The sequence below is a fragment of the Oenanthe melanoleuca genome, chromosome 11, assembly GCF_029582105.1.
Source record: "Oenanthe melanoleuca isolate GR-GAL-2019-014 chromosome 11, OMel1.0, whole genome shotgun sequence".
NCBI lineage: Eukaryota > Metazoa > Chordata > Aves > Passeriformes > Muscicapidae > Oenanthe > Oenanthe melanoleuca.
Window position 1 is genome coordinate 6,414,176 of NC_079345.1, and position 13,387 is coordinate 6,427,562.

Below are 13,387 nucleotides of genomic sequence, written 5' to 3' on the forward strand. Positions count from 1 at the left end.
AAGCTGAGCTGCGAGGGAAAAGGGCAGCAGCCCAGCTCCTGGCAGCACAAGGGCTTGTAAATACTCATACCCAGGCAAAACAAATAGATAATATTAATTGGGGTTTCAATGCCAAACGGAAGCAGATGGTTTATCAAGGTGGAGAAAGGCAATGTTGGGGGGTTTCAGATAAAGTGGATGAGCCAGGAGCCACTCTTGAAAAAGAAGACAAAAGATATTGAAGCAGCTGCTGAGAAGAGCTCACTCTCCACTAGCAACCATAGCCACAAAGGTTTGTTAGTATAAATTACTCTGAGAATGCTTTTTTTTTCTCTTTTTTCTGTCCTTTCTTCTTCATTGAAGACCACTGGTGGTTTGTGACAAATAAAATGTATATCAGAAGTCAAGACTGTCCTGTGGGATCAGTAATAATGGTATAAAATGCATTAATCTCTGCAAAATTACTCTGGTAGCAGACTTCTGATAAGATTTTAAATGGATTTTTAGTCATGGCCCTGTAAATCGTGCTGCAGGTCATGCAGTGCTTGTCGCATTTGCCTTCACTGCTCTGAAACAACTATTGCCACATTTAACTGCTGCCAGAGCCACTGTTCTCTGCTGAGTGGAGATGGGGCTGATTGATTGAGGGCTGGAGCTGCCCTCCATCACACTCATCCTCACAGTCTCACCCCTTTCCCTGAGCTCAAGTTTGCCCCTCACAGCTTTGGTCCATGGTCTGTTGCCTGGGCACAGCCAGACAACAATCGGGTTTGTGCTGGAAGGTGGTGTGGAAATGTGGCTTCTCAGTACAAGCTAAAGCCCAGCATGCTGGAAGAAGAAGTTGGGGAGTTCCCTCTCCCTTGAGGGGGTAAGATTTTCCTTGAAAATCTGTAATTTATGTAGCAAACTCACAGCAGGTCGTGGGTGCTGTGCTGGGCTTGCACTCAGGACAGCTGGGGGATGGAGGCAGGATGGAGGATGAAGCCTGGTGGCTTGGATGAGCTGGAGCAGGAGGCTGTGGCTCAGCAGTCTCACAGGGTGTTTGTGCCCAGCCCTGAGCCGTGTCCCTGTGCTGTGCCCAGCCCTGGGCCGTGTCCCTGTGCTGTGCCCAGCCCTGAGCCGTGTCCCTGTGCTGTCCCCAGCCTGCTGCGGGTCCATGGCGTTCACGGCGCCCGCGGCGGCGCCCGCCGGCTCCCAGTACTGCGTCTGCAAGGTGGAGCTGTCCGTCTGCGCCCAGAGCCTGCTGGACAGGGACGTCACCTCCAAATCCGACCCCTTCTGCGTGCTCTTCATGGAGGTCAGCGGCAAGTGGGTGGAGGTAAGTCCTGCTGTGGTGTGGGTTCTCTCCTCCTGTGTCCCTCTCTCTGCTCCTTCCTCCCTGAGCGGAGCTGGGAGCTTTCCTGGTGCTGCTGAGGCTGTGTGAGTTCTTGTGTCACAGCTGGTCCTTCTCCCATCAGTGCTTTGTGCTGGGCATTGCCTGCAAATTCCATTTCATACCTGCAGGAGATGGGAGGGAGCAGGGTAGGCAGAGTATGGATGTGTGATGGATACAGACACCACACTGGGTGCAGCAGAAAATGCATTGAAATGAGGTGAGCATTAAGGGATTTAAATCATGCAAACCAAACAAAAATTTTCCCAGTTCCTGGGAAATTAGGTGATCTCATTCATTGGCCAAGGAGCTGGGGAGTCACCAGCAGCCCCTCAGGTGTCCAGCAGCTGATCTCACATTCAGCAGTGTGTAGGGGGAAGCCTCACTTTGCACAGTCTGCAATTAACTGTTTTCAACAGCCTGGATGAGACTAATGAGCTTTCCAGCCTTGACAGGTGTCATCCCTGACCTAACTGTGCTTTTCAGGAATTTCTCTTTCTGTCAGCAATGTCTCAGTCCAGTGGTTTTAAACCCAAAGCTTTCTTTGCAATACAAATGTGCTTTTAGGTTGTTGGGTTTTTTTTTTCCCCTTTTCTTTTCTTCTGCTATTTTTAGCTTATTTAATTGGCACGGTAGGCCCTGGACATGAGCCTTGAGCAGCAGCTTGCTCAGTGCTCTGCTGGTGTCAGCAGAGGTGGGATGGGCTGGCACAGGGTGTGTGTGCTTGTGCCTCTGAGCTGGCTCTGCCCAGTGGCACCTTGGGGACACTGCTGGCGTGGAGGTGCCCCAGCTCTCACACCTGCCAGGGCTGCTGTGTGGGTCTGGCTCGTGGCTGGGTGCCAGGCAGGGCCAGGAGAACCACAAGAACCTGGCTGGATGGGATGTTTGGTGGACTCTTGGCAGCTGATGGTACGGGGTTCAGAGCTACCCCCTTGTTCTGCACAGATTTTGGCCACACAGAATCACCCTGAGTGGAACCTCTCCTGTCTGAAAGTGGTGGCCTTAATAACACAGCTGAAGTGTAGGGGATGGATGGGGACAGAATAAGCTCATTGGTGTGAGCCCATCCCACCCCACTGCCCCTTTGTCCTCTACACCAGATTAGGGACATGTCCCAGGCCCTGGACCTGCTTTTGGTGGTGGATGTTCTCCTTTGGCACCAGCCCTGGTGCTGATTCTGAGCTGGGAGGTGGGGCTGTGGCACCAGCTGATGCCAGCAGGAAGATTTCTGCTCACTGTTCTTTCTAGCTGTAACATTTGTTCCCAAATACAATTATTTTGTCTCACTGAGCTTAATAGGAATTTAAAAATCTTTGTGAATCAGCCTTGTAGGGGTGGGGGAGGGAGGGAGGGAGAGAGGGAGGGACAATAAGCCACAGGCTGGGAAGTGGAGGTGGGTGATGTTTCAGTGTTCTGCCCAATGATGTCACCTCACAGGAGCCATGAAAGAGCTGACCTGTGGTGCCAGGAACAGGGACAAGGGACACATGAGTCAGCCCTGCAGCTGCCTTTGTGCCCCTGAGTCACCCAGGCAGTCCTGCACCTTCAGGAACTCCCCTTGACACTTCAGACAGCAGCTCCCCATGCTGGAGCATGAAGCTCCTCCAGTGCTGGGGGTGCTTGGAGGTCTCCAGCAATCTCCCTTTGAGCACTGGAAGACCCTGCAGCTGCAGTCACTGGACACAAGGGCTGTTGCAGGAGAAGATTTCCTGGTTTTGTTCTTGATTTGCAGCCTCATAGAATCGTGGGGTGGTTCTGTTGGAAGGACATTAAAGATCCCCTCATTCCTCCCCCCTGCCTTGGTCCTTGCTTGAAGCCTTATCCAGCCTGGCCTTGGACACTTCCAGGGATGGGGCAGCCTCAGCTTCCCTGGGCAGCCTCTGCCAGGGCCTCACCACTCTCCCAGGGAACAATTCCTTCCAAATACCAACCCAGCCCTGCCCTCTGTCAGTGTGAAGCCATCCCCCTTGCCCTCTCACCCCATGCCAATGTCTGAAGTCCCTCTCCAGCTCTCTTTTAGCCCTTTCAGGTGTTCCAAGGTCTCCCCTGAGCCTTCTGTCTCCTGAACAATCCCAAGTCTCTCAGCCTTTTCTCACAGGAGAGGCACTCCATCCCTCTAATTGTCTTTGTGGCCCTTGGAGGCCCTTATCCAAACAGATTCCTTTAATTAGCCTGGCTGCCTCTTAAACACCTTTGTGCTTTTCTGCTTTTTGTTGGGAAAGGCAGCTCTGTTCTTTCCAGGGCGTGCAGGTGTGAAGGGGATGGCAGGAGCTGATGGCAGGTGAGGGGTGGTGTGTGAAGGGGTCCCATATGTGATGGTGACCATGAAGTGGTTTGTGCTCACCAAACCAGAGACCAAACCTTGTGCAGCTGTCAGCTGGGCCTTGGGACATTGTTGTGCTTCACACTGGCACTGGGCAGGAGGTTAAACTGAATCTGAGTTTTGAAGGAAGCCAAATGACTCCCAAGGTTCCTCAGGCTGGCTGGGGTTTTCATACCCTCCCTTCAGCCCCCTCTTCCAGAGCTGAGCTGGAGATGGAGCCTCACGTATCTCCCTCAGACTGGAGGGTGTGACAGGTCTGGTTTCCCTTGGTCCCTGCCTTCCCAGCCATTCAAAGGACATGGAAGGACCTAAAATCCATCTCTGCTGCCTGTGCAGTCTCATCTCCTAGGCCTGAAGTGGGATTTGTGCCTTGTGCTGCTGAAACAAAGCAGAGCTGTGGATGCCCCTGGTCCTGCAGAGCCCTGAGCAGATGCTTGGCTCCAGTGCAGGATGGCAGCAGAGAGGGGAGGATCTGAGTGGAGCTGTGTGGCCCTGGCCAGCTCTCAGCCCACTGGTGTTGATGGATTTGATTCCCTGGGGTGCAGCAGGTGGCTATTCTGGGAACACAGCATTTACTTTAGCTGTTTCTTGGCAATTAAGACAGACTAAGCGAGCAATTTCAAAAAAACCCTGTGATGGTTGGGTGTATATATAGCAAACTCACCACATTTCCACTGAGCCCCTCCAAAACCTGCCTTCTGTGCTGAATGAGTTTCTTTGGGACTAAGGTATGTGTTTGCTTTTTTTTTTTTTTTTTGGAGGTTTTTTTTGCTCTGCTTATTCCTGGCTTGGCAGCTCTGGCTGACATCCCACCATCCCACAGCCTGGTGCTGCCCAGGGATGCCAGCTGCTTTCCAGAGAGGTCCTGCCCTGGATTTGGGATGCACAGGCAGCTCAGCCTTGCCTAGAACTGGGTGTCCTGGCTGTGAGACAAGGGGGAATGCTGGCTAGGGCCACAGCATGGCCACAGGCTTTGTGCAGTCCCCCAGGGAGATGGGATGGTCTTTCCAGACACCAAGGGCAGCAGATTTTGATAGAATCACACTGGACAGTGCCTGTGTTTCCTTCTCTTTTAATATCCATGTTACCATATCCTGGGATAACGGGGTGATGTGGCAAAATGCCAGTGCTGTCATAACACCTTCCACTTGACCAGGTTGCTCAGAGCCACATCCAACCTGGCCTTGAACACTTCCAGGGATGAGGCAACCACAGCTTCTCTGGACAACCTGTGCCAGTGACTCACCACCCTCACAGGCAAGAATTTCTTCAGAGCATTTAATCTAAACCTGCCCTTTGTCAGCTTGAAGCCATTCCTCCTTGTCCTGCCACTCCAGACCTTTGTCCAAAGTCCCTCTCCAGCTCTCTTGGACCCCTGTACATGCTGGAAGGTGCTCTGAGCTCTCCCAGAGCTTTATCTTCTCCAGGCTGAGCAGTGATATCAGCATGATACCAACTGCTGCTCTGCTGACAGAGCTGCTGCTTGCTTTGCATGCTGGAGGATTCCCCCCCAGGTGTGGGTGTTGCTTTTTCAGCTCTCAGGCTCTGCTGCCCTTGCCCTTCCTGCCCCTTTCAGCTTCATAAGGGTATTTTGCATATTGGGGTCTAAACCTGCCCTTGTCTCCTGCCTTTCAGTGTGTCTGGGGGGAGTATGAGTCCTGACATTAGATTTCAGGCTCTCCTTGCCCATTGACTTCCAGAAATAAATACACCAGCTTTTCTCAGCCTCAGTTTCCCAGTTTTCCCAGTTTCTAACACTGAAATCATGGGGGTTTGTCTTTGTGCAAGCTCCTGACAGGATCCCTGCTGGTGCTGCCACCCTTCCTGCAGTGGGACCAAAGTTCCCTTTCTGGAGAGCAGCATTCCAGGATCTCCATCATGGCTGTCCTCAGGATGGTTTTTTGGCTCACACAAGGCTCTCTGACCACCTGTGCCATGCAGTGCTGTAAACCCACACTTGCTCCAGCTGCCTGCCAGGGTTCCTGTGCTGCTCTCCCTGCTCTTGGAGTGGGATGCTGCAGGGAGCTGTGGTGCTTCCCCTCCCTGGTGGTTCCCCAAATACCTCCAGTTTCCATCATCCTCTCTGTGCCTGCCCTTCCAGTTCACCATTGCTCCCAGCCTGCTCACAATAGCTCAGGGTGACAATGTCTGTTGAAGTTGTGTCTCTGGGCCCTTCCTCTTGTTGCTACTAATGCTTGATGAAATCTATGAGAAAGGGACTGTGTGATGTTTTTTTAGCTTTTTATCTATGGAAGGCCAATAAAGAAGAAACCACATGGATGTTTTGGTTTTCTGGAGGGAAATGCTAGAGAGTTGTGTTCTGGCTCATGGCACTTTTTGTTTTGCTTGTTGCTGGCTGCAAAGCCTGGAAGGACCAAGTTTGGCACTACAGCTGTGAGGGTCTGGTTGAGGATCAGGGGTGTGTGAGAGCCTCAGCTCCTGGGAGAGCAGGGCTGAGAAGCAAATGAAGCAATTCTGGCTTCAGTCATCCTCAAGTGCACGCTGAGCCTTGGCTGGGTGGGCACTTCCACGCTGGCTTTGGATGGGGTGTGTTTGTCCAGCCCCATGTGCCCCATCCTTGGGCAGGCAGCTCTGCATGATGTGCCACTGTGTGCCCAGGTGGATCCCAGCTTTGCACCTGGGTGTCACAGCCTTGTTTGGGGACAGCTCTGCTGAGGGCCTGGTGTGCTCTTCTGATGGTCCCCTTGGGGTTTCTCAGTGGCTCTGGCTGAATTCAGTTTCAGTGGCCAAGCTGTAAAATGCACTTGCCTAAATTCCTTTTTTTCTTTGCAGCTGGACAGGACAGAGACAGCTGTGAACAACCTCAACCCAGCTTTTGCCAAGAAGTTCATCATTGACTACCACTTTGAAGAAGTGCAGAAGCTCAAGTTTGCCCTGTTTGACCAGGACAAGTCGAGCACACAGCTGTATGAGCATGATTTCCTGGGCGAGTTCTCCTGCACACTGGGCACGGTGAGTCCAGGTCCCTGCAGCAAAGGAGCCCCAAAACACAAAACTCCAAAAAAACACAGCCCAAAACACATCAGACACAGGGGTGTGATGAGATTACAGCTGCTCTCACCTCCTGCATAGTTTTCTGGCTCCTTCCTGGAAAGACAAATTTAATTTGCTTGTCCCACTTCAGCTGTTGAGGTTGAGCTGTTGTCTTGCTCAAGTCTAAGCCAGTCATGGTGAGGGTTTCTGCTGGTGCTGGCAAAGAGAAATCAGCTGGAAGCTTCTGGCTCTGTCTTCACCATGGGTTATAGTAAGGGCCCTGATGACCAGTTTGGGCTTGGGAAACTTCCAGCTATTTAAAGTTAGGGTGCATGCAGCCTGCCTTTCTTTCTCAGTTTGGGTTTTCTCTTTCTGAAAGTTTTGTCCATTGCTGTTGTGTAGCAAAACATTCCTCCTGCTTGAGCATGTTGGTGCTGGAATGTGTGGAAAAGCTTTTGAGACACAATGTGATTTATGAGTTTTTGGAATGTCTTTTCATTCATGATCCCAGACTGTTAGAAAGAAGCTGGCAGCTGCATTCTCCAAATGTCTTTGTCCTCTGGCTCAGAAGCAGGGAATGAGGGGGATTTTTTCCATCTTTTTCAGCATCCAGCAGCTGAGGGCTGCTGTGGTGCCTGGCACAAATGCAGAGGCTGGGAGAATTTGCTTCTGTTGTGCTCAGTGCTGGGAAGGGGGAGCAAGGAGGTGCTGTAGCAGGTGGGGCAGCCTGGGGAGCCAGCCCGAGGTGCTCAGGGAGCTCATGAGCACAAGTGCTTTGTTACACAGACTGCAGCATGGCACTGTGTGTGACAGACAGGGCCAGGGACTTCACCACTGCCAGCTCAAGAGCTTGATGTGTTAGGAGAGCACTGACATTTACAGAGTTTGAAGTTTAATGGCTGGAATTTTGGAAGTGCTCTGTCATGACCTAGTTCTGCTCCTGCAGAAGCTGAGAGACAGTGCAGAGAGCAGCTCTGGCCTGTGTTCAGTGGTTCAGCCCAAACCCATCCTTCACTGTTAGTTCTGCTGCTGCTGAAACACATCCAGCTCCTGTGTGGGGCAGCTCAGCAAGGTCGTGGTGGAAGCAGAGAATTCATGGACATAAGGACTCAGCTGGATCCTTTGTGAGCTCTGGAACCTTTACAGAGCTTGGAACTCTGTAAACTTACACCAGCATTTTCACCCTGCAGAAGAGAACTTGACCCCTGCCCAATTTTTGCAGCAGTTCCCATGTCAGCTTCTTGGTGACATTTAGTCCAAAACAAGGCACCAGCTTGGAATGGGGGAATCTTTTAATTTCCCTTTTCCCCCTGAAATCCTGTTTGCCTCCTCTCCTGTAGCTGGCATGGGCTGGCAGCACAGCCAGTCGTGGAGCAGAGGTGGGCTGGAGGGGTGGCACTTGTGCAAGGGTGAGGAGAGGGGTGAAAAAAAGTGGATGGGGGCTTGTGTGCTCAGCCACCCTGCTGTGGGTTGCCTGGTGGCTGGAATTTGCCTCGTGAGATGTTTCCATGAGCTGTCAGAAGCAGATAGCAGCTGTGGGCAGTAACTGGGCAGTGAGGATCTGACTTCTCAGTTCTGAGTTTGCATGGGAACTGTCAGATTAGCTAGATTGCTTAGTGCAGCTAATGAGATCTGTAGTAGGATTTTGAAGGGCAGCTGGATCATTCCCAGGCCTCTAATGACCTGTGGCCAAAGGAAATGCAGCAGGGATCAGGCTCCAGGCTGGTGTCCATGGCTCCTGCTAGCCAGGGTTGAGAGGTTTGTCCTGCCTGCACCCAGTGTGGCACAGAGATCTGGTTACACTGCCTGGGGATTCCTGTGCATCAAAAGCACTGGCACTTGCCTGCTCCTCACAAATGGAAAGGGTTTTTGCTTTGAATTGCAGGAGTCACAGGATCACACAATGGTTTGGGTTGAAAGGGACCTTTAAAGCTCATCTGATCTCAAGGGGCACCCACTGGATGTGGGATCAGGGCACTGGTAGTTCCAGCAGGCTGCTGGATCTCCATGTGGGCATCTGCACCTCATAAGGAAAAATTACAGGTTCTCCAGATCTGAAGGAGACTGAAACTCACTGAGCTGGGAAAATTCTCAAGGGTTTAATTCATCTCCCAGTTTATTGTGTCTGTCCTGTTACAAACCAGGAGTGAAGGGGAGAACATGCCCTTGGGATGCTGTGCAGGAGGTTCAGAATGGTGCTGGGTGAGACCATCCAGTTTGTGACCAGGATCCTCCCATGGAAACACGTCCTGCAGTCAAGGTGCTGGCAGGGGTCATGGTAGTAGTTTATGAAATGGGCTTTGAGGGATGCAGTGCTGATTTTGGTGGGAGCAAATTGCAGTAGCTCTGTCTGTGTGAGGTCTCACTGATCTCTGGGTTCAGTGGGAAGTGATGCTTCATCCTCCTGTGCCATCAGTTTTCTGCACTGTGCACCCCGAGGGCTGGGGTGTCAGTGGTGATATTCCCACTCTCAGTCATCCATGGATATTGGTGCCTTTCTTCTGCTCTTGCAAATGCTTAATCTGAATTTACCAACATGAGCAATGATCAGTTGCTTGTGAGTCTGCTTTTGATCACTTGTACAATCATGGCTTTATTGTCTTTGGCTTCTCCAGATTGTCTCCAGCAAAAAAATCACACGGACTCTCCTGCTGGGGAATGGCAAACCAGCTGGGAAGGGGATGATAACGGTATGTTTGCTGCTTTCTGTCACTGCTGGCTGTGGGAAGGGGATGGGGGCAGTGCAGGACACTCACATGGGCTCCAGGAGATTGGGGTGTAGCTCTTGAACATTTTCCCCTTTACCTTTTGTTTTCCTGGCCACTTTGGTCTGTTTGGAGGACACTTTATTTGGGCCAGGGACAGTCTTGCTCAGTGTCTGTCCAGTGCTTTGCACTGTGAGTCTCAGAAATAAAAAATACCTCAGCCTGCAGAAGTACAGAGTAAACCTGTGCTGCTGCTGTTTGTTATCTGTGCAAGGCGCCTGCTCAGACCTCTCTGGTGCAGTGACAGGTAAGAGGGCTCATTCCTTTTCCAGGGATGGGTGATTTTGTTTGTAGGATGAGGATGTGCCATGGCAACAACTCTCATAGCAACAGCCACTGATTCTGATGCAGACCCCTTCGGGCAGTGGCCTTCCTGCTGCGGATCTCTTTAGCAATGTTCTTTTTAAAAAGAAGAGATTAAATTTAGGTGTGCTTCTGTTCTACCACAGCTCCCATCATTTTTGGATGTCTGCTGTGTTATGGGTTTGGTGAGATGTGCAGCTGGGCTGCAAAGTTTTGGAAGGAAAGGCCAGCAAGGAGTTAAACTTCTGTCAGGTTTGAAAGCACTGGGAAGGTTTAAAAGCCTGGGACCTGGTGCATCTCCATTGCTGTTTGCTTTAAGGGAAATTTTCCTCTCCTAATTGCTGCAGTTAGTCTTTAAATGGAGAGGAAAAGCTGCAGTGAGGTTCAGAAGTGGGGCCATTCCCAAGGCTCTCCACATCCCATCTGGTGCTTGCTTGGGAGGAGCTGGAAAAGTTTCCAGTCAAGTTCAAAGGTTACATGCTTTAGAAAAAGCAAAGTCCTGTTCTGTCACTAATATGTCATTAAACATCCAAGGGGCAGAGAGATCTGCTTCATTTTGTACAGCTGATAATTTGATCTGGGTTTTTTTGTCCTGGCCTGGACCAGGGGATGACAAAGCATGGTGTGTGGTAGGGGCACCTTTCCCTGCTGCTTGGTGCAGTGCTGGAGCACAGGCTGTGGGCACCACTGGAGGAGCAGGCTGCAGGGAGTTTGGAGCCAAAGCCTGACCTCCTTGTCCTCATTCCCTTCAGTTTTGCCCAACTCTCCATTTTCCTAACTGAGATGCACTCAGGTCAATCCAGCAGAAGAACAGAAGGGTCTGTGTGGGGGTCCCTAGGTTTGAAGAGAGAAGATCCCAAAGCAAACCTCTGTGTCTGTAGAAGTCAATTTAAAATCTTGCTGCACACCTCTGCTGGACATAGTGGTAGGGATGTTGTTATTGTCTGTGCTGGCCAAGAGGAGATGCCACCAGCAACCTGTGGCAGGGTGGCATAAGGACATTCCTGACTTCTCTGCACATCCTGGCTCTTACATAGCCTACTGTGAGCCCTAAAGTGGTGGATTCCAACTGGGAATGCTTTTGTGAGGCTCAGGAAAGGGTGAATTTCCTCCTCTTCCCTGCAGCTCCTCTTCCTCCTGCTGGTTTTGGTGGCTGCTTACCCCCACCAGGGACTAGGCGGGAGAGAAAAGTAATTCCATGGCAATAGGGAGCTTCTGTATGGAGCAGAGCTCATCCCCTCACCCAACTGCCCAGCTCTCCTAAGTGCCAATGACCCTCTGATTGCTCTTTCTGTAGGAAATTGTCCCCTGGGGTTCTGCAAGTCTTTCTAGAAGCCTTGGTGTAGTGACACTGCATAACTTCAGTGCAGGACAGCCCCTGTGAGAGCCAGCAAACAGCCATGCTTGGGACACTGTGCACAAGGACAATGTCCATGCTGTGCTCATGGCTGTTCCTGCTGGCTCCTGCCCTGGGAGAAGGAGGATGCAGCTGGGAATGCTGGGGAACAGCTCAGCCCACCTCAAGAGATCAGAGGAAGGAGAGGTGGGGAGCAGATGCTTGGGCAGGAAAAAAAAGACAAGTGATTCAGAAAATGGCTTGTAATAAAAATGAATAAATGTGGGGTTTTGTTATAAACATTCCTTTAAAATACCAAGAGACTGATTAGACCATATTCCAGACAAAACTGGCCCGCTGGGAGTTGGCAGCTGAAGCCCTTCTGGAGCATGTGTGAATAAAGTCTCTTGAACTGAAGTGGTCTGGGCTGTGCTCCTGCCTGCTGCAGCCCCTCTGGAGCAGTCATGGAACCTTCATCCTTAGGAGGTGGTCATGTGGAGACATGGCCCAAGTCCTGGGTTCCACCAGCATTTCCCCTGAGGGATGGGATGCCTGTTTTGGCCAGGACAGGGAGGATGAGGTGGCTGTTACTGGCAAGGGTTTATATGGCTTCTCCTCCTTGGAGGTCCTGAATGAGCCTTGGGGCAGAAAAGCCATGTGAGACCAAGTCCAGCATAACACTCGAGAGGAGGGTTGAGTTTTTTACCAGAACTTAGTTTTTTATGCTGAAAATGATTGCAGCCTTCCCTTGTCTTTCAGATAGCTGCCCAGGAGCTCTCAGATAACAGGGTGATTACTCTCAGCATGGCTGGCAGAAAACTGGATAAAAAGGTGAGTGGAGCAGTGTCTGGGGGATGCAATGTTCAACTTCTGCCCTTGGGATCTGAAGAAATCTCTGCTTTGAGTGCAGCAGTGACAGAAAGCAGTGCCACTGGAGAGAACTTCAGGGTGAAACTGGGAGAGATCCTCTGGCTGCTGGGCACAGCTGTGCCTCAGTTTCCCTTTTGTCACTATTTCTTCCTTCATCACTCATCTCAAGCTGGAAGGGTTCTGTGTGGCACAGGATCTGTGTATCAGCATGTCTCAGACACAGCAGAGTTACTGCTCTAGTGCAGCTCTTTGGAACTGCCTCCTGACAGAGCTGGAAGTTTTGATGACCCTTGACTATCTCAGATGTGCTGAGAGCTCCTGGCTTGTCACCTTCAGCCCCTCTGGAAATGAGGCAGAAATGTGGTTCTGTATCAAGGTGTAAGGCCTGTCTTCTCCAGGATCTCACAGAGGCAGGTAGCACAGGAGCTTTGCTTTGGCTGTGATGCACAGGAAGCAGTGAGCCTCTCTGAACAGCATCTTCTGACCTTATTTACCAGGCAACCAGAGCTATTCCTCTTGAACCAGTCCTGTTGCTAAGCAATCCTGCCAATATTATTTTTTCCTTCTTCCTAGTCTCTCCAGAGCTTGTTTTATTGGCAGGATAGCCCTCAGTTTCTTGAAAACAGGGTAAAGCAAGCATCCAGGCAGAAGGGTATTTGCTGGGGCAGAAGATGGGGTTCATCCAGTGCCATTGTTAAAACTCAGTGGGTATCTGGTGTATCAAGTGTTTTTTCCCACCTGTTGGAATTTCTCACCCTTGTACTTACCTTGCCTAGTTCAAGGAGCCAAATGCCCCAGTTAAGAAGTAACAGATAAGAAACAACTCAATTTCATCTACAGGTGTCAGCAGAAAGGTTGTGCTCAGGGACCACGAGCTGACAAGGTTTCCCTGCCAATTCCCATGCTGCAGGACAGAGTTGCAGTGCTCAAAGTCCTGCTCAGGAGCAAAGGATGCTCAGGTCACCTCATGCAAATTAAAATGAAACAAGGAAATGAAAAAGGAAATTGGATGGTAAACAGTATTTTTGTGTCCTTTTTGGTTGAAATGCAGCTGTGGGAGCTGAGTAAAACTTGTTTAAGCTTAAGAAAGACAGTGGAAAATTGAATAAATGAAAGGAAGTCAGGACTAAGGTTGCAGCCTGGGGAGTTACAGCATCCTGTACCACACAGCATGGAGCTGGGAAGCACAGCTACAGGCTCAGACATAGGAAAGGATTGGATCTCACAGGATTTTGTGGTGGGGTCATGGGATCATCTTCAGTGCATACACAACTGAAGCTGTGGTCATCCTGTACTGGCAGCTGTGCCACAAACCCAGCCTGGAGCTGGCAGCTCCTTGTGCCATGGCTACCCTGGGGCTGGCATCTCCTTGAGGCTGCAGGCAGGGCCTCCTCCCCATCACAAGTCCATTCTCTCCACCTGCAGCTCCCTGCCTTGATTTCAGT

At 50.9% G+C, this 13,387-nt stretch overlaps 1 protein-coding gene across 3 annotated transcripts in view; it reads left to right on the forward strand.

Moving 5' to 3' along the window:
• Positions 1-13,387, forward strand: part of CPNE2 (copine 2) — a 42,083-nt gene that overhangs the window by 9,067 nt on the left and 19,629 nt on the right. For 2 of the 3 annotated variants that reach the window (XM_056500588.1, XM_056500589.1), the window contains exons 2-5: positions 1,122-1,297; positions 6,468-6,647; positions 9,284-9,358; positions 11,832-11,903. In XM_056500588.1, the coding sequence (XP_056356563.1) occupies positions 1,122-1,297; positions 6,468-6,647; positions 9,284-9,358; positions 11,832-11,903 (503 nt within the window). Of the gene's footprint in view, positions 1-1,121; positions 1,298-4,833; positions 4,932-6,467; positions 6,648-9,283; positions 9,359-11,831; positions 11,904-13,387 lie in introns of those variants that run through there. The other variant, XM_056500590.1, reaches the window with a different exon arrangement.